A 25,929-nucleotide genomic window follows, 5' to 3' on the forward strand; every position below is an offset into this window, starting at 1 on the left:
TGCGTTTTTATCATAAAGAATATATTGTTTTCTGGTCTTAATGCTGATACTCTTTTACCAGAATTCGTATACAAACACCAATTCCACTTGCTACTAATATTGATGCTACTGCTGTTAATTTGTATTTCAGAGCTTCTCTTTTTTTTTTCGTTTTTCCCCATTTCCGTCACATGAACACTCCGCAGAGACCAGTACTGGAACAACCAATAATATGAGAACCTAAATATACACTGCTTTGAATTCAGTTTTTGGTGTTACAATGTAGAAGATGTCTCTCATGTTTAAGACTATTTGTTTTTTCTTTTCTAATTGATTGTTTGTGAATGCAGATATGGAAGTCATCGACTGAAGTTGATGCAACATGTAACCAGGCATCCAAGGAAGATCATCAGTAGCAAGTTGTTTGACATTACAAAAAGACATGGTTTTTTCTTTTTTGCTGTTGTGTAATTTAGTTTGCAGACTGTTTGGTTGGGTGTTTCTAGTTTTTTTTTTTCATGTGTGATGTGACTGAGACACTGGAGTAGTGTTTGTGTGGATTTTCTGTCTTTCAGTTAAGTGAAACACTTGAAAATTCCGTTAAAATTTCAGCTTTTTCTTCTGTCCAACAAAACCGGATATTAACGGATAAAAATCCGATATCCGATAGGTTAACCTTAACCTTATCGAATTGGATTTTTGATATCCGTCGGATGTTATCGGATATCGGATATCCGATAACCCTTAACCTTATCGGTATGGCCAATATCCGGCGGATATTTATCCATTGCCAGCCCTAGCCACTAGTCTCATTTGTTGAAGCCGGCGGCGTTTTGCTGATAAGCTGCAAGCCTTTCATCTTCAGCTTTCATTCTCAGTAATAACTCATCTCGTCCCTGCTTCTCTTCTGCATCCGCTAAGGCTAAGAAAGCGTTGATTCCACCACAGACGACTCCCGGAAGATTGAGAGACATACAATGCATCATCTTTCCAGCATCTCTGAAATTTTGATTCACCCCGACATGAACATCTGTAGAAGTCTTCATCTTTGACTTGATATTTCTTGAGCGTTCCCCGGAAGGGCCAGAAAAGTGGTTGTAACCAGAAGTCACCACCATCCGAGGAGAAAGACATGGAGTCATGGATATACACATAACAAACGTGTAATAAAATGGTAACAATCCGACTTTTACCTATTTACAATTTTCACTAGCTGTAGTGATTATAACGTCAGATTTCAAAAACTTGCTCGTTCTCTCAAACCTGCAAAGACGAGCAAAATTCATTATTCAAAATCATGACTTGATTTTCATCAAACCGTGAACAATCCACGTGAATTTTAACATCCACTGGCATGGTTTTTAAAATCGTCCAATTTACGATTCAGATCGTCCCATTCGAGTCAAAAAAATTAAAAAAACGATTCAAAGCGTACTTATGAATCGGTTTCCTAAAATCGCGTACGATTCATTTTTTGAACCGTCGATTCGCTTCACATATGCGATTTACGATTTTGAATATTTCCATTTTTTATTAAGTTTAAAGGTCAGAAAAGGGGTCTACAAATATACAGTGACTAACAATACATTTCGTCTCTGTTCCTCCCTTCCAAAAACCCATTTCTAGGGTTCCCAAAAAATCCACTCTAGTAGCAAAACCAAAGAAATCTTCCAAAATCATCCATCAAAGATGCAAGTTAGTGGAGTTATTTTGAGTGGGTTATGATGAAATCAACGAATTGAATCATTGAAATCAACGAATTCAATCATCGGAATCGTGTAAGTCAGGTGGAAGTAGAATCATTAAGGAAAATGTTATTTATACTGCTTAGTTTAGGCTGTACAGTGATTGAAATCATATCATATTATCATGTATTTAGTGATTTTTGCACAGTTGTTTTCAAAATTGGGTTCTTATTTTCTTAATAAAAGAGGTTTTCATGGAATTGATTTTTGGTAAGACAATCTAATTACGTAGGAGATATGTTTTTCAAATTTTCTCATTAATTTTTTTATTCAATTCCTGTGTAATTCATTGAATTTATGTATATGTTGTTGATGTTGTGTTAACTGGATTTTTTTCCTTCAACCGCAGGTTCAGTTGTGAGCTGTGCACCTCGACACTTATCAGCTTCCAAGCTTGCACAATATGAGTACCAAGCAGAAACAATCCAAAATTTCTTTTGGTGGTAGTTGATCCAACTTGGGAATACTGTAAGATAGTAATCCCCGGTAATAAAAAAATTTTAACTTGCAATTTTTGTGGTAACAAATATCATGGAGGTATGTATAGAATTAAACACCATCTTGCACAAACTAGGAATAACGTGGCTATTTGTAAGGAGGTTACTCCAGAAGTAAAACAGTTCTTTATTGCCTATATTCAAAAGCTTGAGAATGATAAAGAGAAGTGTGAAGAATCAGGTGATCAGAATGGCGACGAAGATGAGTTAGGGACAAGAGAAAAGTTGATGAGAGATGCTCTAAAGGGAACTAAGACACCTAACACACTGAGTACCTACTTCAAGAAGCCTGAGAGAGATGATGCTTGTAAGGCTATATGTGATTTTTTTATGCGAATGCCGTGCCATTTAATGTAGTAACAACAAGTATTTTAACCATAGATTCTATATCACTTTGAGTCAGTGACACTTAAACATTTATTTATGAAGCGTATATATATATATATGTATGTTATTTGTTTTTATGTGTGTATTTATATATGTGTAATTATTTTCTCAAGTCATATAAAAATCGACTATGAATCTTCGATTCGCGATTCAATATGCGATTCGATTCATAAAAATGAAAAACTATACGTGTTGCGATTCACGATTTCACAACCTTGTCCACTAATTTTTCGAAAACTAGACAGACGTCCATTCTGCAATTGTGAAAACTCACATACATACATTATTTCATCATGTATAATGGTCTACTTTCAACAATTGTTCAAAATCAAAACATGATTTTACAAAATATATAAATATTTAACGTGAAACTCACGTAAATTTGAATATCATATCTATATATTTTTTCTCCCTCGCACGAGCATATGTCTTTAAAGCGAGAGTATATTTTCAAAGATTTCTGAAAGCTCGAAGATAAAAGAATTTCATGAAAGCTCATAAACAAAATTTTATTACTAACGGGCACACGTCTATTTTTTTAAAAAAAAAAACTTTTCTCTCGTACAAAGCAAACGAGAGTTTATTCCACTTTGTGAAATATCACATATTTAAAAAAAAAAATTGGTTTTCGTGAAAGCTCATAGACAAAATTTTATATCATCAGACTGAGGTCTATTTTGTTCCTTAAACTAAGAAACGAGCAAGCGTCTGTTCCTAAGACAAGGATTTCTTTTCATGGGTCCGGACCCGTGAATCCTAAATCGACCAAGGTCCCATCACCAAATCCGCAGTACTACACCAATTTGCGCTCAATGCTCTATCATGCTACTGGGATCTTCGTTCAAGCCATAGTTCGTTCGCGCAATCGAAAATCCGGTAACATTCTATCTTACGACTAAGTTCAATTACTTATTTCGTCTGTAACTAGAAAATCACCATCAAGTGCTGAATGAGGTACATGACTGTCCCTCACTAAGCAGGGGACTTAATGTAGATGGTGGATTTTCGACAAAGGCTAAAATCGTAAAACCATAATTTTACATATTCCTGATCCAGCAATCAGATGAGTATTGAGGATCATGTCTATTATCGAAGCATGAAAGCTCATGCCACAAGAGTCTCTGACTGAGTATACTTCTCTCAGAGCATACATGAATATGCAGTCTCTCAACTGAGGAAACATCATATTTCATGAATACTGAACAATTTCAGTAATCCCTTTTATATGGAATCGAACGATTGGACGGCTCCTAGACAGATTGCCTGCTAGTATAGAGCGATAACGTCTTTAGGATGTAACAAGGTTTTCCCTAACTATATTAAAGACATGTGTATAGAATCATTATATTGGACGGCTCCTAGACAGCTTGCCTGCTAGTATAGAGCAATAACGTCTTCATGATGCAACAAAGTTTTGCCTGACTATATAAAAGAGATATGACGTTTCAAGAAGCTCATATTTCTCTATTCTCAGATAATTAAGGCTCATAGACAGCATGCCTGCTAGAATAAAGCCATCAATTAATTATCTCTAATCGTTAACTGAATATTCAGCAATATTCTACGATTCTTCGTAATATTTCGTCACTTCAATTTGTGGTTCTTCCCAGCAGAATTCCACAAGTTAGTGATAAATATTTAACGTGCGGGCATCTGAGCAGCTCTCGAGTAAGCCCCGACCAAAATGGTGCACGTGTACTCAGCAATAATGCACAAACGAGCACCTGAATGCACAAACGAGCATTCTAAAACACGAAGGAAAGATGAACCTATGCAAAATAAGAAGAAAATAATAAATAATCAAATATTAATCGAGGTGCTGGGGGACTGGGCCCACGGGCCGTCTAGTCGTTCCCTGGCCAATCCCACGTCCAATTTTATATTTTATCATATTTTTATTATTTTCCCTGATCTCATGAAAATCCCTTCATTTGAGCAAATCTCCTTCGTCTCAAGGAAACTCCTCAGTCTCATGGTGTTTCCTCGTATCAAAGAAATAATAATAAATAAGGAAAGGAGTCGTGGGACCAAGCTCACTAGCCGTCCAGCCATGCCCTAGCCGTGGCCGGTCCCACACCTCATGGTTCCTTATTATTTTTATTATTTCCCTCATCCAATGAAAGTTGCCTGATTTCATGATATTTCCCTAAACCCATGAAAAATAATATAAAATTAGGGAAACTCGTGGGACCGGGCTCTAGCAGGCCGGTCATGCCCTAGCTGGTCCCACATGCCCCTTTGCTTTATTATTATTTTTTATGTCTCCTCATCTTATGGAAACTGCCTGATTTCAACAAAATTCCCTGGTTTCAACAAACCTTTTTGATTTCATGATATTTCCCTAAAATCATGAAAAATTACATAAAATTGGGAAGAGTGCCTTGGGACCGTGCCCATTGGCCGGCCGGCCATTCCCTGGCCATAGCCGGTCCCACACTTCATCATTCCATATTTTATTATTATTATTATTTCCCTAATCTCATGGGAATTCCTTAATCTCATGAAATTCTCAGTTTCATGGTATTTCCCCCACATCAGGGAAAATACACAAAAATTACATAAAATTGAGAAAACTGATGTGGGATCGAGCTTGCTAGCTCGCCAAGCATGCCCTAGACGTGGACGGTCCCACACTTTGCGATCTCATATTTTATTAATTATTTTTCATCATCTGATGAATTTTTCCTAGTTTCAGCAAAACCCTGGATCCTTCATATTTTCTCAAAATGTTGCTCAAACGGGCACCGGAAAATATCGAAACTCTCAGAACTGAGACGCGGACATTATGGTGACACGGGTATATCCCCTTGACCGACCATGGCTGTCCCTAAGGCTTTCAAATATCCGGTCCCGCATGTTTTAATAATTTTGACCTAATTTGCTCAATTGCTCATATTAGGTCCAAACTCTTTTGAAACAACTTGGAGTTTGCTTAAATGACCATCAGCTGGTCCCATGACCACCAAGGCCCGGTCTCATGCTCTCTTGGTCGGTCCCTCATCTTTTCATAACTAGGTTTTACTACCTAACGCTTACACGAACATTATTTTAATAAATAATTAAACCAGCATTTAATCATCTTTTCACCAACTGGTCTTCAGAGACTTTGGTATTTTTCTTACTCGAGCATCTGGGCGTTACATGGTCGACTCATCATCCCATGTAGCCGGTCCCTTTTTCACTCCGTGGTTGATTTTCAATAAATCATCAATTGATCAGCAATTGATCAAAATTAGAGTTTCGAATCCAGAGCTCTGCAAAAACGTAATTCTGAGTAGATTCAAACGCTAAATTTTTATGTTGATCCCATGATCAATATCCTAATTAATTATACTCGGCTCAACTGCCAATATTTTAAATTAATATTTATCTTGGTCCTGTTACCAATGATTCCTCAGATGAGCAATATTTGCTCAGACTAGCAACATTTGCTCACACCAAAGAATATTGGTTTAACTATCAATATTCGACGAGCAACATTTTCTCAGATGAGCAATATTTGCTCAGACTAGCAATATTTGCTCAGACTAAGGAATATTGGTTCAACTATCAATATTCAACAACTCAGCAGCAAAGTTTGCTCAGGTTGTCAACATTTATTCGACAATGATATTTTTTTTATCTCAGCAGACATGTTCAATTCATGAGTCTCAGAACATTTGAAAATTATGTTCAACTCATCAATACAAGGACTCATCGTCCCATAAAGTCAGCAACTGACTAACTAAATACACGTCTGCCTTGCAGACTCCACATTCATGAGACATCAATTGTGTCACATGGGGGATATTAACTAGAGTTTTGGTCTGGCGGTCTACGGCACGTGTGTTCATACACACGATGAGAATGCGAGCAAGTCATGCAATCAGTTGGAGGAGTTAGCAAAGTAGTGGGTGAAAAGTTAACCAAGTCTCCGCACGATGAGCAACTGGTTTCAACATGATTTCCCACTTCTCCACTCTCTGACTCCAGCAACTGTCATGCTTCATGGGATCATGGCGTTTACAATTCCAGCAATATAAAAGACTTCTGAATCATGATTGAAAAGGACAACATTCGTCTAGACAAGAATTTCCCGACAAGTTTACACAGACAATCCTTCGTCTACACGAACTCATCGTCTGAGCAATCACTCTCAACTAAGTAAAATTCAATCATTCAGAACTTTCTTACGCAGAATACACAACACACCTACAATCTCGATCACCATTGATCTCACACATTTCTCAGCTTCCCTTCTAGAGATCATCCCATCCTCTCTTGTGACCGAATTGACTCTGGAACGACCATTGTCTTGGTTTAGGCCAGAGTCCTACAAATTGATCTCTTGAATTTAAAGCACTCCCTTCTTGCAGTGCATCTGTGTGAGGTTGAGCATTTGTTCCGTTCAAGGAGTCTCCTCCGCACGGTCATCTCCTCAATCCTGTAAAAACCAGCAAATCGTTTTTCCCCATCTACACCTTCTCATAATAATTATCTTTTGTTGATGAGCTTCTTGATGTTCACAATAGTTGTTGGAATTTCAGTCTTCTTTCTACATTATTCTCTACTGATGAAGTTACTAGGATTAAGACAATTAGATTCAATATTAATCAGAGTGATTCTTTGATGTGGGCGCACTAGCAATGGTTAGTTCACTATTAAATATGCATATAGAGTTTATATGAATGATTTTTCGCCACCTGCTGATACTGCATTCTGTAGGAAAGTTTGGGCCGTTGACTGTTTGCCTAAAATTATTTTTTTTTTTGTGGAAAATATTTGTGTATATGCTTCTAGTTAATACCATGATTCATTTTTATAACCCTGAAGTTGATGTCATATGTCCTCTTTGTCAGAGGCATGATGAAACAGTTGTGCACCTATTGATAAATTGTACAATTGCGAGACACATTTGGTTTGGTCTTTCTTTACAACACTTGATTAACCTGGATTTGGATTGGATTGATGACTTCTTTCTGATTTGGCCTAGTATTGGTGCCATTGTTATGTGGTGTATTTTGAAGTTAAGGTGTGATGTGTTGTTCAGGAATGCCTCTGTTGATCTGAATAAGGTCATATTGGATACGCTGAGAATGATTAACACTTATATTTCTCCCGAGTCCCCCACAAATGTTTTTCTTAGTGATAACAAGATCCCTATTGCAGAGGTGGATCATTTTATGTTTATTGATGGTTCCTTTAAAGATTTTAACATGGGTTTGGGTGTTATTTGGTGTGACATTGCAGGAAATGTAAGAAGTTCTCGTTCGGACTATGGTTTGATGACAGATGCAGTAGGTGTTGAAGCTGCTGCTCTAATTTTGGCCATCTCTTGGGCAGAAGAGATGAATCTTTCCAGAGTCGTGTTTGTTAGTGACTGTCTTCAGCTTGTGCATTTCAGTATGGTTTCGGTACAAATATTGCTTGGAGAAGTAATGATCTTGTCGAGCAATGTCGGATTTTAATTTCTAGTTCAGTGTCCTTTAAAATTATGTACATTAAGCGTGTGAAAAATCTCCTAGCAGACCGACTTGCACATCGGGCTAGAAAACTCAGTCTTAAGGGTCTTTGGGTCACTGTTTCTTCTATTTTGAACTCTCTTATTAGGAAGGAGAACCTAAATGAAGTCTGTAATTCTCTTCTTTCTTAATATAATGGTGTATTTCTTAGCAAAAAAAAAAATGACATTGCTAAAAATCTTGACTATCCAGTGGGAAAAAGTGAGTCAACTGTGGACATGACAAAATACAAGAAATTTTAGGGGTTGTCAATGCCATGAAAGTGCATATTCAACTGGACATAAAGAATATTTGCAGAAACCTTGAACAAAGGTTTCATAAAAAAGCAAGGACAAGGAGGCTTCCTTCACTAGCAAGGAGAGGCAGAGCCGCAGAGAGTGGCGGAGTGTCGTCTCCATTCCTTCCAGTGATAGAACACCCCACTTACGATTCGCATTCACCCAACAGTTTATTTTGCTGAAAAGGCTGATAATGTGTTTATATGTAAGGACATGCACCAAGATGCGTTTGCAATTGCACCCTATCACAATTCAATACATTATACACGAATCCAAGCTTGGTTCTAAAACAGCACAAGCATGTCGGTTCATTACCTATTCAGACAGTGTGTTAGCCAGGCTTGCCAACTAACAATCAAACCAACTTTTTTGTCTTCTCTATATCCCGCAATCTTTAACATTTCATAATTGTGTTAAATTTTTATAATGGTCTAGCATTTGATCTTAAAGGCAACTGATATTCTTTTCTTCAAATATACTCCTGTAATGCGCAGTTTATAGATTTTTTAAGACCCAAAAGCAAAAGTATCAAACACAAGACTGGGAACCTGAAGTATTAAAACAGAAATTTTTTAAGGACCAAAGGTGTACAGTCAGAGTATTGGTTCACTTTATGTCATGACTTCACTAACTTACGGAAGAGCAAGAATAGGTGCAATGTGAACCCAAAGGAACAAAGAATGAGTGACCTATAAACAACTTCTATTGCAATCTTAAGCTCATATTGGGACCAAAAAAAAAAGGTTTAGAAATGCTTACCAATAATCTCTGCAAGAACATAACCCATCTTTGAAATGGTGAAAACGACGTCCATCTCTAACAATAACTTCACGTTTTGTCACTTTCGTGAAAATCTTAGTCCAGTTATGGCAGTCCCCACAAACCCGGAGATTCTTTGTGACTCGAATTGGAAAGTTAGGAAGAATATTAGCATGACCAAATGCAATTGCTAGTTTCTCACTGTGTCCATTCAAAATCTCTTTCTTCTCCTCATCACCCACATCTTGTAAAACAAAGCTTTTATCTGGTACATAACCTTCGGCCTTCATTCGCGGACCTAAATCATCAAGTATTTCGTAAACTTTGTCCAAACCTGACTGAAAACTGTTACCAGATGAAAAGATGTAAGATTTCTTCCTCACTTCAATCCTACTCTGACCTGGGATTTTCTTTAGCCCTCTAGTTTTGGCTGCAACTCTCACTTTGGCAGCATCCTCCCATCTTCCCTGAGAAGCATAGATATTGGAGAGACACATGTAAGTCCCAGTCATCTCCGATTCAAGATTCAAACGTGATTTAATCACTTCTGCTATATCTGTATTCTTATGAATCCTGCAAGCATTCAGCAGTGCTCCCCATACACATTCATCCGGTTCAAATGGCATTTTTTCGATAAGTTCATTTGCCTCTTGAAATAAGCCTGCTCTGCCAAGTAGATCAACAATACAAGAATAGTGTTCCATATCTGGCATAATCATAAATTCACTGCTCATCTGATCAAACAGCTTTCGACCCTCAGTAACAAGCCCAGCATGGCTACATGCAGAAAGAACTGAAACAAACGTGACTACATCTGGTTTTGACCCTAATTTAACCATCTCACTGAAAGTTGCAAGTGCTTCCTTGGCATATCCATGCATACCATACCCTGCAATCATCGAATTCCAAGAGATTAAATCCCTATTATCCATGTGATCAAACACTGAACACGCGTCCATGACATCACCACACTTCGTATACATATTGACTAGACCATTTCCTACCAATATATTCTTATCCATCAGAGCTCTAATCGAATACCCATGAATTTCCTTCCCTAAACCCAGAGCTACCACCTCTGCACACAACGACAGAAGACTGGCAATTGTGACCGAATTTGGGTGAACCTTAAAATGCAACATTTCACGAAAGACTTCAAAGCATTCATTCTCTTTCCGCTTCGCAGCAAAACCCCCAATGACTGCGCTAAAACTTACAACATTGGGTCTCGGTTTTTGGTCATCAATGTTTACCAACTGGCAGAAAGTTTGATGAGCCTCATCACAAAAACCAGCATCCGCAAAGGAAGAAATCAATGCATTCCAAGTCACTAAGTTTTTAGTCTTAATCTCCATAAACAAATTTCTTGCTTCCTCTACATTCCCATTTTTCCCATAAACAGATATAAGCGAATTCTGCACAAACATATAATCCTGAAATCCACCACTAATAACATACCCATGGATCTCCTTAGCCATTTGAAACTTATCCAATTCAGCACAAGATGATAAAACCACAGCAATTACTTCACCAGTTGAACAATTCATCTTCCTTCTCATATCTCGAAACAATTCAATAACTCTGTCATGCAATCCACATCGCTTATGTACCGAGATAAACGATGTCCATGTCAGTAAATGCGGTTCTACACCTTCTCGTTCCATTAATCCAAACATATTAACAGCACCATCACAATCAAAATTATGCGCAAAACCAGAAAACATAGTATTCCAAGTAACATGATTTCTACGTGACATTTTATCAAACACCTTAATCGCATCCTCCATTAATCCCATTTTTCCATACCCATTAATCAAATCATTCCCAACATGAAGATTATATTGATATCCTGAAACCAATACATGCCCATGAACAGCTTTACACAACTTAGAATCGCCCATTGAAGTACAAGCTTTGATAACAAGCGGGAAAGTAAACCCATCACTAGAAACACCTGAATTCCGCATTCGAATGTAAATATCAATGGTTTCTTCATCAAAACCATGTGTTTTATTAGCTCTTAAGATTGAATTCCATAATGACAAGTCCGATTTACAGTCGTTGGGTATGTTATGAAACACTTTTTTGGCTTCATCAACAAACCCCAGTTGTGAATAACTTGATATAAGTCCTGGAAATAAAAACCCAGATTGATTTGATCCTGCATGAATGATTTTTGTATGAATTTCTTTGGTTTGTTTGTGAGTACTGCATTTTTCGAGAAGGTGAGCAAATAAATCAAGAGAGTTTTTGTTATAGCCATGATTTTCAGTTTGGGTTTGGTGATAATTATGTGAGAGTGAGATTGTTGCAGGGCTAACTCGAGATTGAAGAAATTGGCGTCGAAGAGAACCATTAAGCATTAAGTACCAATCGAATTCAGACCAAAGATCGGAAGGGAAGAACAAAAGAAGAAGTGAAGAGGAAGCGAGAAAATAAGAACCAAATGGCGTATCAGCCAATTTGGCTCAGCATGTTTGGTTCAAAGTTCGAACTCACATTTAAAACCACGCTTCTGGGCCTGGGGGAAACAAACTTACAAACCCGTTCACCAATCCATCAAGTGCCCATTCAAAGGGAGCTTAGGCTGCTTCTTTTCGTGTCGAATAAATTTTTTGCTCCTAATGTTTGAATATTTTTGATCTAACCACATTCATTTTGCAAATATTAATGTTGTTCATATTGTTTAACGGTTGATTGTGATACTGTTATATCAAAAATGCTCTAACAACCCGCAAGTAAAAAAAGATACTCCATTTATATTTTCGTGTGTTGTTTATGAAAATGCGAAAACTAAGCCCAAATGTAACTTAGTTTTCATGAGATATATCGTTGCAGATGCTCTAAATCTTGGATTATGTCAGCTGTTGGGGGTAGATTGTTTTAGAAAAACTGATATGGAGATGGCTGTTTTTGGGGATAATGTGAGGAGTGCCTACAAAATTGGACTGAAAAGATGCACCATCGGTAGTTTTAATTTTATAGATTGGCGATGCATTACCGTGTTCAGCTAAGTTATTGAATTTGTTTGGTAGTGTTCAATTTTCAAATTTTGTAACCTTGAAATATAACTCAGGAGCTTCTTGTTCTCGTCAATTCTAACAACTTTTGTAGTGTGTTTGGATACTAGAAGCATAATTTAGAAGCGAAATTATTTTGCTTCATAAAAAGTTAACTTTTCTGACTTCTATAAATCATTTGTTTTGAAGTTTCATATCGAAACTTCTTCTGACATTTTTGACTTCTTTAAATAAAAAAACAACTTCTCATATGCTACCCAAAAATATACAAGGTGATTATATAGATTCAATTGACGCCTACTTCTGCATGAGCTATCACACAAAACAAAGGTTTCATGTAAATTATGTATATGGCCGGTGTATTCACTAAGCATTTTTATCTCATTGTTTTCCCTTCAAAAGAAACACTTTCATATTAGTATCGGTGAATAAGCCATACAGAGCGAAAGTATCACTTTTCCTAAAACAGAGCGAAAGTATCACTTTTTCTGAAACGACGTGAAAGTATCACTTTTCATGAAACAGAATGTGAAAGTATCACTTTTCTAAAATCGAAAAATTAGTCGATCCATAAACCAAAATATGGTTGCATGATGTGTTATGCATCCTTTATGATGGTTTGCATAATGAACAAGAGTCGTAGAATTAGAATGTTGTTGAGGCTGACTTTAAAATAATCTTATAACTCCTTGATAGCAATGTAGGCCTTCGTAATCACAAATTGTTAGCATAAGCGATCTATGGATTTCCAAGACTCAATTGAGATCACCAGGGTTTAGCAAATCTGAATGAAATTTCATTATGTCTTTTATACAGGACAAGCACAATCGTATCCAACAAAAAAAAAAAAAAACAACAACAACAAGAAACACAACTGAGATTTATCAAAAATAACAAAGAGAAATTGTATTATTAATAATGGATGAAGATTGATACATTATAAGCCCTTGTTGATCACATAATAACATCAATCCCACCCTGATAAAACAATTCCTAAAACACCTAAAAGAACAACAAAAGCTAAGGAAGAACTTCCCATGCTCATCATCAACCAGTTCCCAACAACACATTCCAAAAATCCCTAGGCCAGATAAAAACCATGTAATAATATATGAAGCCAACAATCCATATTGCTCCCAATTTCAATTGCATATAAGGATTTGCAAGAGATACTTTAGCCACTTTAAAATAGAGTAGCGGACGCCCAGAGAAGCTTCAATCTCATGAACACCAATAGAAGCCTTTTTGTAAACATCTGGTTTGACAATCCGAATTCCATTAAGAGTATAGTTTGTAAGTGAGTTATTAGTCACCAGAACGTAATGGTCGGGCATGAAGGTTTGGAGTTTATAACCAATGGGTAATCGGAGCAGATATGAAAAAGGCACATACGATGTAAGAGTGTTTGGGGATCGGATATAGACTAAAACGATGACCTTTTAAACGGGAATGGCTTATCCCTAGTTTGATTATCCGAACTAATGAAAAAAGCAGCCCGAGTTGGAAAATCAGATGGTTTAATAAGACATAGGGATTCAGCCAAATACCTGTAGTATTTGTTGCTGGCTTCAAGTAAACCCTTGATTAACATTTGCCTCTCTAGTGAGGTCGATGATGGATTGCTCGGAACAGGAAACCACCACCAGAATCCGAGACATAAGTCTTCGTGTGGAATTTCAAAATCAAAAGATAAGGGAGATTCTATTCCATGAACCACCAGTGTTGCACTCATGAACAAGTTTGGAATTATTTTGTGGATGATTATAAATTTGTATTAGAGATGCGGGTAATGTTCAACAAAATTGTGTTTGAATATTTAATATTTATGCTTATTAACTAAGTCTCAAGAGATGGTCATCGAATATATGTTTGTGATGAGTATCATTAAGTTAAATGTGTATGATAATATATATATATATATATATATATATATATATATATAATTTAAATGTGAAATTCTTAATTATAAATGTTTTTCGTTTTTTTCTTCTTCTTCCACTAGGATACACTATGATTCTTCAAAGACTCACCTTCTCTAAACTTCAAAGCCTTCCAACTTATCAACGATCCGCAGATTTTTACCTTCACAATGACTTTATGTCACTTGTAACTCAAAATCAAATTACATGATCAATAACATAGTGATTTGAAAACCAAATATGTTTGTGAATGGAGTTGTTGTTGTTCATGGAATTGAATCTCCTCTTTTTCTTGACTATGTGATTCCTCGTAAAGATCTTTACCTGAGATTTTTGTGGTTCCCTTTCCGTTTTCCGAATCAATTTTCAATTTCGGTGGAGAATTAGATGTTGGTGAGTGATGATTTTCTTATGATTAGGTTTAGTTGTTGAGTTTCAGTTTACGAGTTTTTCTTTTCACTCTTTAACTAGGTGTTTTGGGACTTGTTATATCAATTGGGATTGATATTCTATAATCAAAAGAAGCTTATAAAGTAATCAATTATAATCATCTATTAATACAATTTTTGTTTCTTAGTCTTGAGTTTCATTTACTTGGTTTTATGAATTTTCTTTATATGATTGTGCCAAAGAAAATGGTTAACTAAATTGAATTGGATCTTAGACTTACTGTGTTTGAATATTTAATATTTATTCTTGTTAACTAAGTCTTAAACGATGGTCATTAAATATATTTTTTTGATGAGTATCAGAAAGTTAAATGTGTTTCGAAATAAATATATAAAAAAGCTAAATGTGCAATGCTTAATCACACATCAAAGTACAAGCTTTGATAACAAGTGGGAAAGTAAACCCATCAGTAGGAACACCTAAATTCCGCATTCGAATGTAAAGATCAATGGTTTCTTCATCAAACCCATGTATTTTATTAGCTCTTAAGATCGAATTCCATAATGACAAGTCTGATTTACAGTCAATGGGTATGTTATGAAACACTTTATTAGCTTCATCAAGAAACCCCAGCTGTGAATAACTTGATATAAGTCCTGGAATTAAAACCCGGATTGATTTTCTCCTTCATGAATGATTTTTGTATGAATTTCTTTGATTTGTTTGTACGTTGTGTAGTTTGTGAGAAGGTAAGCAAATAAATCAAGAGAGTTGTTATAGTCATGATTTTGTGTTTGGGTTTGGTGATGATTATGTGAGAGTGAGATTGTTGCAGGACTAAAACGAGATTGGAGAAATTTTTGGCGACGGAGAGAACTATTAAGCATAAGTACTAATCGGATGCAGACCAGAAATCGTAAGGGAAGAACGAAAGAAGTGAAGAAGAAGAGGGGTAAAAAAAGGTTCCTAAGCGGGAAATAATAAACCAAATGGCATATCTGCCTAATCTAGGATCAGCATTTTTGGTTCAAGCGCACATTTAAAACCACGCATTTGGCTTGTGGTGTTCGGAAAAATGCTAAAATTCAATCCAAATATTATGTTTTTTCTTTTCTTCTAATTATGACTAAATTGATTCATCTAAATCTAACTCAATATGCCTATTCTTTTAATCATACGTGGCTCAAACTGACTCAAAAATATGAGATTATGTGGCTTGATTTCATGAGTCAAGGAAATTTTGTTCCCTGACTTAAACGGGTCCGAATTAAGGGTTAAATTTGAGCTAGTTAACGAGTCAGATCTGACAAAAACTAAAACACAAATAATGTGACATTTAATTGCATCGAGTCAAGAGTCGGCTCGGACTAATCCGATGCAAACAAACATGTTTTAGTTTTGATGGCAATTACCAAAGTTGATCCTCTAGAACTTAGATCATATCACTATTTGGATAAGATTCTTGAGCAAAATTAATAAGGCGCTAGCCACTTTTCTCGTATTTCGAGAAGACTCAAAAGAATATGCCAGAAGTACCCACAAAATTAGACGGGTTAATTGGAGTTTGATACTCAGGTTTAGACCAACACTAGTATTTGGTTTAACATTTGTCCAACGTTAGGGCTTGGTACCTGGACTGGACGTTGATCCGCCTTGACTACTTTATGTCCTAACTTCTGTTTAGTAATAATTAAAAAATTTATATAAATTTTTTTTATTAAAGAGTTTACCATCACATCCTTCAGTTTTCCTAACATTTATAAAATTACCAACTTGTTCTTCTTGCTCATGTCTCCATTTGATTCACCATTTTTGCTTCTCGACTACTGATTCTTGAACATTACAACCAAAATCAGCGACCTTCAAAGCAATAAAATCCTTACCTTCTTCTCTGTCAACATTATCAATCAAACAAGACCCAACTTCTAATTCTTCTTATTGTTCACACCGTACACCACAAGAATTAGACCCCTAATTTATCAATACCCATCTCTAATCTCTGAGACAGAAAAACCAAATAAAATAAAAAAAATCAGCGGGTATGTCATCAACTCAAACTAAATCTGGGAATTTGATATCAAAAGGTATGTCATTAGCGGGTATGTAATCAACTCAAAAAAAAAAAATCATGATTATCAATACTTACAAGTAGAAAAATCTGAGAATTTGATACAGGGTCATGAACCCAAATTGAAATTGTAACTGAAACCTGAAACCCATATTCAATAGATTATGCCATCAAATCAAATTAAATCGATTGTGTCATGAATCTCAACTGAAACCCCCATTGAATCTCAACTGAACCCCTTATTGAACCGATTTCACGAGCTCAATCGAAACCCTAATTTTAGTTTTCGTTGGAAACCTCAATTCTTCAAGACATCAAAACCCTAACCAAACTCTAATCAATTCCGTAACAATAATAATTAATTATATAATCTTCCTTTGCGTTCTTTTTTCATCAAAATCAAACCCTGTATTGTAAATCTCTGCAACAATAGTTTTCTTTATCATTTGATTCAAATAAATCAAATCCTCATACTTTTGTCTGACGGGTTTAAACGAAATAGCAAAAAAAAAACAAAAAGAAAAAAAGCAGAGCAGAGCAGAGAAATAATGGTGGAAATGGAAGTAGCAAGGAAATTAAGAGAGGAGAGGAAGAAAAAAGAGAGAGCAAAAGAGAGAAGAGAAGAATCTCGTGTGAATAAACCGAAGTTAATATTAAAAAGAGAACATATTAAGCTCTAAAAAACCAAGGCTACTCTTTGAGTTAAAAAAACTCCAGCCATATTATTTGGCCTTAATAAAAACCATTTGAAGAAAAAATGGCACAAAAACCCCATTTCATTCGATTATATGTAAATTTAGTTTTTAGGATCTTTCAAAAATCTAGAACTGACCTTCCGTGTATATTCGGTTGATTTCAAAGGAAAGTTTGACAGAATTTAATTGAAAACATATCAAAAACAAATCTTCTCCCTGTTTCTTCGTGTTTTCTTAGGGTTTCAATTCAAAAATTCGATTTGACAGAAGAGAAGAGAACAGAAGTTAATTGAAGAGAAGAGAAGAGAAGTGATTCGAGATCATCTCCTGCCGATTTTTGAATTCAGATCGATTTCTTGGTTTTTAATCATCTCCTAATAAATCAGATTAAATTTTTTTTGAATCTCCATGTTATTATTCTCTTCGTGTTTTTAGGTTTCGATTTCATCATTCAGAGAAGAGAATTTAATTCAAGATCAATTTCATGTCGATTTTCTTTTAGTTTAATTGATGAATAGAACTGAAGTTACAGTTTCACTTTATTTTAGATCTGTTTTCAATTCAGTTTATATCTCGACTTTATTATCAGTTGAAATTGCATCAATTGAAGTTATTTCGACTATAATTCATTGAATTTCAGTTTTCAGATTTCATTTTGATATTTGTTTTTACTGGGTTTTTTCATTTATCCTCTTGTGTACATCTTTTTACAGTTAAACATGTTGATTATGTTAATTGTATGTAGGTGTATTATGTTTGTTTCATTTTAGATTAAGTTTGTCAGAGTTGCAGGCTTTGATAATTTGCTGGAACCAAAACAGGTTTCATCGTATTATGTTGGAATCAAAATAGGTTTCATCATATTACATATGTTTCCATATGGAATATGTTGGGACCATTTTTGTTTTCATCATTTTTTACTGTTTTTTTCCATGGATTCATCTGCACTATGTTGGAATTTTTTCATTTGAAAGCAATCAGACATTTGAATCAATTCTACAAGACAAAGTAAATTTGACAATTAAAACCATGCATAAGAAATTGAAATGTGTTATAAACTATTATAAGTATTTTGAATCGAAACGTATAATGTTGCAAAATGCTATTACATCTAGTTAACAAGTATTACAACTAGTTTATTCATATTGTTGTAACCTATCGTCTGTATCATATTTTGCCAGCAGTGCTTCATATTCTCTAGAAATCCCTTTGATACCGGCGGTTTTAAGATTTTCGATCAAAGTTCTCGTCCATCAGTATTTGGCTTTATAAGAGTTTTCTTCAGCACCAGCATTTTCTTCACTTTGAGCAGGCACTCCATTGCTAGTACCAGCAATCTACTCATTTGTGATATGTTCTTTATTCACTGAACTTCTAGCACCGACATTCTTTTCACTTCCAGCAACACACTTTTCATTGCCATCAGCAACCTGCATTTCAAGATCAATGTACTCTTCAACACTAATATCCTCTTCCCCTACGCGCTGGACAAAGACTTTTTCATGTTCACTATACGCAAGCACCAATGATCCTTTACGGTGACCCACATTCATCTGGAGAACACAAAAAGATTGGTTTTTAGTTAAATTGTTTGATGTAACCAAGATTGGTTTCATCAAAAAAATTGTAGACAAAAACATATGGAACCAAACATTGTTTCAGCAAATATTAACAACATTTTTTATCATCAAAAAGTGCAACCAATACGGAACATATGGAACCAAACATTGCACCGATACGACTCTGTTTCTCTTTTTCTCCCTGTTGTTAAACCATATCTAAACCATAAGCACCAACAAAATGGTGAAACCAATAAATAAAAATGGTGAAACCAAACATTGTACAAATACGGCTCTGTTTCTCTTTTTCTCCCTGTTGGTAAACCATATCTAAATCATAAGCACCAACAAAATGATGAAACCATAACCATAACTGAACAATTTTTAAACCAATAACTGAAAATGGTGAAACCAAATCTGGTTACATCAATTAAACACGCCCAACAGAGAACACACCCAACAAAAATATGTAACCATAAGTGAAGATGGTGAAACCAAATGAAGACAATATCACACACCAACAAGAAATAGTCAAGCATATGTAAACCACAAGTGGAAATGATGAAACCAAATATGGTTTCATCAGAAAAATAAGAAATAAAATCCACCAACATAATTTTTTAAAATAGAACTATTTCACATTCAATTGAGAAAAAAATGTAACCTAAGCCTAATTAATCTGGTAAGACTCTGATCAGTACCAGATTAAACTTAAACCTAACAAATGAAACCTAAACTAAACAAAAAACCCAAAAAATCAAAAAAGATTAAACCTAATAATCTTTATTTCATATTCAATTGAAAGAAATGAAGCATCAACCTGATTAATGGCTAAGCTCATGTTGATTTCATCAAAAAAAGGCCAAAAAAGTTAACATCATCAACACCGAAACCATAGAGTTAGTACGATTCTTACCTTTTGGAGTTTTTTCATTGTTTCCTTTAACTTTTTATCTCTCTTTTTTCTCTTGTTTAATTTGCTTCTTCACCATTTTGTTGTTTGAAAGGATTTAGGTCAGAAAATTGAGACGATTTTGGTCACAATTGGTTTCATTGGTTGTAATCATTGAAGAAGTGAAAATCGACAATCGGAAGATGATTTTCGCTACCGATGAAGACAAGGATAATGAATTTCTTAGATCTGATATTTTTCTTATGTTGAGAGACCAAGAAAGAGAACTAGAAGAAGATACGTGGTGGAACGTGAAATACGTGAGGGTATTTTAGACAGTTAGGGGGATTTGGGGTTTATTTACACCATTTGTTTTGTTGGAGTTTTACTACTCGGATGGTGACAGCTCTGAGGCTGTAACCCGCGCGTTAAAAAGAGAATGGATTAATCTAGATCTAGACCGTAGGTTGAAGTATTTAGATTACAACCGTCGAATCCTAGACCTATTTCAGGGGTGAATTTGTAAACTAGAATTTTATAGTTTTTTTTTATTTTATAAAATTAATTAAAATCTGGTCATAAACAGTCAGTGCAGGTCAACGTATGGTCCAGATACTAATCCTTAATATTGGACAAATGTTAGACCAAACACTAATCTTGGTCTAAACCCGAGTACCAAATTCTAATTATCCCAAATTAGACTCAAAAGATACACCGTCCGTATTTTTTATTTTATTTTTGATGGCGCCGCATCACTGTGTTCAGCTAGGTGACTGAACTTTTTTTTAGTAGTGGTTAATTTCCAAATCTGGTAACCTTGAAATATATGAGTCATGGGTCTCTTGTGTTTATCAATTCCAACAACTCTTAATTTATTTTATTTTTGCTTAGTAAATAAAGAGATATATTAAGAGGAAGGTAGATAGTATACGGCTGCAACGTAACTAAGACACCAAGAAAATCCATAAAAAAGAGAGGAAAACCCAAAGACAACAATGGTGAGGAGGATCAGAAAGTATCTTCTTCAAGTTACAAATGGCCTAATGAATATTAGTACTTGACAGTGCTGGGAGACATCGAGTCCAAAGGAGACGGGTGATTTTCGACTCAACTATAATCGCATGCACATTATCCTTTTTACCGTTAAGCTTTCTCACATTTATTTCAATCCAAAGGTTTCAGCATATCTAGCAGGGGCCATTTCAAAAGTTCCTTTCCACCTGGATTTAGTACGAAACTCCCCCAATCAAGGTTTTTTTAAATCGTAAATCGTAATATGAATCGTTTTTCTATTTTTAAGAATCGAATTGTATGTTGAATCGTGAATCGTAGATTCATGGTTCATTTTTGAAACGTATATTTTCTTACGAGCAATATTAAATTATGGAAAACATTTAACAAAAGTCATAAGTACGTGTCTATTTTCAATAACTGTTGCGTAGGTAACTTATAAATTTAATGTAGTTTTAATATTAATGACAACAAAAAGATTGGCTTAGTGGTTAGTGGATGTGTGAACCATCTGGGAGGTCTGATGTTCAATCCCGTACAACTTTCTTCTTTTAATCAAACATTTAATTTAGAAATTATGATTGGAAACCATGAGGTTGACTTGGTCAACGATTTAAGAAAAGTCAAAACCCCGAGTTTGACTCGTACGAGTCTAAAAATCATGTCCCCAATGATAGAAAAGATCCATCATGAACCTAGGCGAATGCTTAAAGTCAGTCTGAGTAAAGAAGCAACTCCAAACACGAGCCAAAAACTGACAGTTTCCAGAACAGGTGTATACCGGATTCAATCACCGAATTAGAAAAGAGCAGAAAAAGGGATTAGATATACCAGTTTGAATATCTAGCATAATATTCATCTTTAGTTAATTTAATCACATTGTGCATGAGCTATCACACAAAACAGAGGTTTCATGTAAACTATACGGCTGGGGCATTCACTAGTTATTTATATCATCTCATTGTTTTTCTTTTAAAAGAAACACTTTTATATTAACTCCTCATTTTCTTAGTTTACCAACCAGATATGTTTGGATATTGGATAAGTTGGATATTAGAAGAGTTTTCGTAAGAAAAAAGATAACAAAGGTCCATATGGTTCTATACTAACTAAAGAATGAGACGGTGGAGCAAACTAAAAAATATACTGTATAGTCTGTCATGGAGAAATTTTTTGTTATATATAATGCTTTTATGCCTAAAGAGGTTACAAGGTAAAATATTTTTAAGGGATAAAATTACAGAATGTAGATACATGCGGTTATATTTTTGTTCCGCTTAAAATTTTATAATTTTAAAACTGAAATATAAACTTTTGATTGGCTTAAAAGGTTAGGATTGTATTAAAAAAGGTAAATGCTTATACAACCATGAACCATCACATTAAATCCTTGTCCAACTTAATCCCAATTGAATAGTATTGTGCTTACGGGTATTATAGTAATCTTTGATTGTTTCTTTCATTGAGTAACCACTTATCTACCCATGATTTGTTGGTTATTATATTTACTAGTTTATCAACCTTGCGATGCATGGGTCTGCTTCTTGCTTATGAGATATTAACAACTTGTTATGAAAAATATTTAAAAAATGATTAACGAACTTCTCTTATAAACAACAAATCAATAGCCAAATATCTAAGTTGGTGTGTATGAAAATCAAATGAACCAAAAAAAGGCTAAAACAAATTTAAGAGACAATGCAATGAAAATGAACTTCTTCTTAACATTTTTAGACATCCTCCTTTTCATCGCCAAATGTAACACATTTAGTCAAGGAAAAAATGATATCAAAATCGAGTAAACATTGCAAATGAATATTCTCCATCGTTGGATTTTATCCTAGCCACTGATTGATAGGAGTTAATTTCTTGGAATCGGTCATTATTTCCATGGAAATAACGTATTTTTCCGTCGTTTGATCAAAAATTTATTGTAGAAAAAAGCGTGGTCTGAAATATGTTTCAAACTTAATTTAATAGAGAGCTTTTCCTTGCCTCTCCCGGAAAACTTATTTCATGGTGTTTTCTTTCTTTGTTATAAAACACAACATTACTATCAAAAATCCTAAGCACCGCCATATCGAAAAAAAACTTCAAAAGAATATTTGCAAAGTTTTCTTAATAACCTTTTGATTTTTTGAGCTGCAATATATAGGCAATACACGCGTGGACACAATCCAAAATCACATGAATGATATTAACCAATTGTGTGATCTTTATGGTGGCGATGTTCCTTTACATTGTTAGACCCATTTAATAAACATCCTAGAAAAGAAGAACCGTGTAAATTGCTAACATATATAGGATTATAATGAAAGTAATGGGGTTTGATTCGATATACATGTATTTGATAGTTAATGGTCCTGTTATAAACTGGCATTTTTAGGGGACCTAAATACATTTTAGGGACGATTTTCTTATACCCACCCTTTAAACAAATGGCTACTTAAAAATATGAATTGTATATATTGTCCTTTTTCTTTTGGAAATGCTATTCACCTCCCTGTTCTCCAACTCCCTAGTCTGCTCCCTCCAATCTACACCACACATTTAGAATTTGAATCACATTCAGGTACCGGTGGGGTTCACCATTTCCCAGATGTGGGGTTTAGATTGAAGGGAGCATAATAGGAAGGTGGGAAATAGGGAGCGGAATAGCACCACCATTTTTTTTTTACTAAATCTAAAGTTATATCATTTATTTTTGTAATCATAACATTCCTCTTCTCCTTTTTTATTGTTGTAAGAAACAATAAAACCAAACAAATATTATTATTGTAAGAAATTCATCGTTTTGATTTTTCTTAAAACCAAACAAATATTAGGATTAATTATTTAAAATTAACACTTAAAATTCATTAATTTTAAAGTTGAAATTTTGACCATTAAAAAAGAAAACTCGTGTTAGACAAACAAAACCTATTACCTGGCATCGATACTTGAAGATGGACGAAGTTAATAAACTCACTGCAGTGGTGCAGCTGAAATCTGTAGAGTGGAGAATACTTTGGAGGCCTGAGATTTGGAAGGAGGAAGGAATCATCATCAAAATATACAAATGGTAGGGGGAATCATTACAGAGTTTACCATCTAGGAAGCACAATGAATATGAAGCACAATCTAAAAGAAAAAAGGTGACTAATGAAGCCACAATTATCCTTGTTGAATCCGTTAATAATGCAGGTAAGTGGATTAACTAGGAGGCTACCACTTAGACTATGGAGTAAGGAAAATTTCAAGAATATTTGTACTGAACTAGGAGGGTTGGTAGCAATACGCCCCGAGACATTGTCCATTAAACTGGACACTAAAACACATTTTTCCGAGTATCAGTGGTGGTGACAGAGATAGGAGGCGAAAAGTTGGTGTTGACAGTACAATGGGATTTTAACTACTCCCCTAAAGAAATTTTGTCAGAACAAGATTATGCTAGGATAGTAGATGATTTTTGATGCAACAATGCTGGACTATGCCGAACAAAACACGGAAGTTTAGGAAACTATGAAGAGTTGGGAGTGAATGCTTAGTCAAGGCTCATTCGCGGAATGTGGCGCCCGAAGCAACAAATACTCCATCTCAAAATGATACTAGACTTAATGTTTTTGAAGAAAAAGAAGGGAGTTGGGTTTTTGTGCCAGGATTTAGAAGACGAGCGAGTTTGAGTGTTAACACAAATGCTACATCAACTCAGAACACATGAAATGGGTCGAGATATTCACCTTTACAGCATGCAGATGAGTCTGGGGAAGAAAGTAATGAAGTTAATTCTTACAGCGTGTAGCATACTAGAAAGGAGATGGAAGATGAGGCAGTGAGGAACCTTAAAGAGGTGCAGAAAAACAATGAAGTGGACGAGGAAATGTTGGTTGAAAAAAATGAGCATGAGGTCAATTCTCTTAATGCTGTAGCTGAAGGTGAAGATAGTGTGGAGGAGATTAAATCTGTAAGGGAAGAAATCATTTTAAATGGATTTTAAGATCTTAATATAAGGGGCATGAATGAATTCGATAAACAAAATTCAATAAAAAATGTGATTGCTTCACAGAGAATTGCGATTTGTTTCTTTCAAGAGACAAAAATGCAACAGATTTTTGATGTTCATGTAAGGAAGTTATGGTATGAAGACAATTAAGGATGGAATTACATCCCATCGGTAGGAAGCAGTGGTGGTCTACTATGTATTTGGGATATGGAATTTCATATATTGCAATTGCTTTTGAGATATATATGTATCCACGTTCGTGATCTGTGGTTATCTCATTTATGTTTAAAAGTTAAGTCTATTATGTCTTTATGCAAATTTTGATAAAAGATAGAGTGATTGAGTGATTTCCGATTAAATTAATCATAAAGGTTTTCTTGTGATTAGTTTAATCGATGATATTTTGGACATTATCAAATCACGTCCAAAGAAATCCTTCTTTTCTTGTAAAAGTAAGGTCGCTCATGTTGTTCTCTTGGGAATGACATCAAATGGGGAGAGTTCTTAATTGAACTTGTGCTTAATTGCCATATCTTTGTGGGGAGTGCGGCTGTAAAATATTATAGGAGTTATCTTGTATCTTTATAAACTCCTATATGAATACACTAAGTTTCGACTAGGTGCAATCATCGAAGCAAAGTTGACATGTTCTCTTTTAGTCATGAAGTATCTTTTTGAAAATTTCATTATGATCCCATAGTTTTCTTACCTTTGCCAATTTATATATTGACAAAAATGGGGAGAATTATTTGGTAGTTCACACTACATAAATTTGGTTTATGGATCATTATGGGGGAGTGGTTTTCATTGTAAGATGAAAGTATTGACTAAGGGGGAGTGGTACATATCACCTTAGTATTATTTCAAAGTTGTGATACAATTGGACTTTGATTATCTACAATAATACTATGATATTGTATAACAATGATTGAGATTACTTTTTTCTTATTGTTATGGCTGCGGATCTTCAACAACAATGATGCTGAGTTGAACACATTCAGAATCACTGGAGTACTTGGACTAACGAAGAATTCAAGGAATGTTGAAGAGCCAAGGAAATCAAGCATGATGGATGAGAAGCTACAAAGTTTATTTATTTTGTAATCCATATGTATTGATAGTTTTGTCTCTAAAATTGACAAAGGTAGATATTGTTAGAGCACTGCTCGGTCGAACTCGCAAGTGGTTGCTATCTCAAGCTTGTTTATCAAACTTAGTTGATCAGAAATATATACTTGATTTCTAGT

General features: G+C 35.0%; 1 protein-coding gene and 1 long non-coding RNA gene across 3 annotated transcripts; one reads left to right on the plus strand and one right to left on the minus strand.

The window, feature by feature from the left end:
* Positions 1-1,565: 1,565 nt before the first annotated feature.
* LOC113353403 lies at positions 1,566-2,685 on the plus strand. Its single transcript, XR_003361269.1, has 2 exons — positions 1,566-1,757; positions 2,074-2,685. It is a non-coding gene; the product is annotated as an uncharacterized LOC113353403 (long non-coding RNA).
* Positions 2,686-8,302: 5,617 nt separating this feature from the next.
* LOC113347817 (putative pentatricopeptide repeat-containing protein At1g17630) lies at positions 8,303-11,605 on the minus strand. 2 transcript variants are annotated; one of them, XM_026591489.1, is made up of 2 exons: positions 9,147-11,605; positions 8,303-8,574 (listed from the first exon to the last, which is right to left on the minus strand). In XM_026591489.1, the coding sequence occupies exons 1-2, from the start codon at positions 11,507-11,509 to the stop codon at positions 8,358-8,360; spliced, it is 2,580 nt and encodes an 859-aa protein (XP_026447274.1). In that variant the 5' UTR covers positions 11,510-11,605; the 3' UTR covers positions 8,303-8,357. The 2 variants fall into 2 exon arrangements, with proteins under 2 accessions (XP_026447274.1, XP_026447275.1); XM_026591490.1 differs by lacking the exon at positions 8,303-8,574 and having other exon boundaries at positions 8,981-11,605.
* Positions 11,606-25,929: the final 14,324 nt, after the last annotated feature.

This window comes from Papaver somniferum, chromosome 2 (genome assembly GCF_003573695.1).
Source record: "Papaver somniferum cultivar HN1 chromosome 2, ASM357369v1, whole genome shotgun sequence".
NCBI lineage: Eukaryota > Viridiplantae > Streptophyta > Magnoliopsida > Ranunculales > Papaveraceae > Papaver > Papaver somniferum.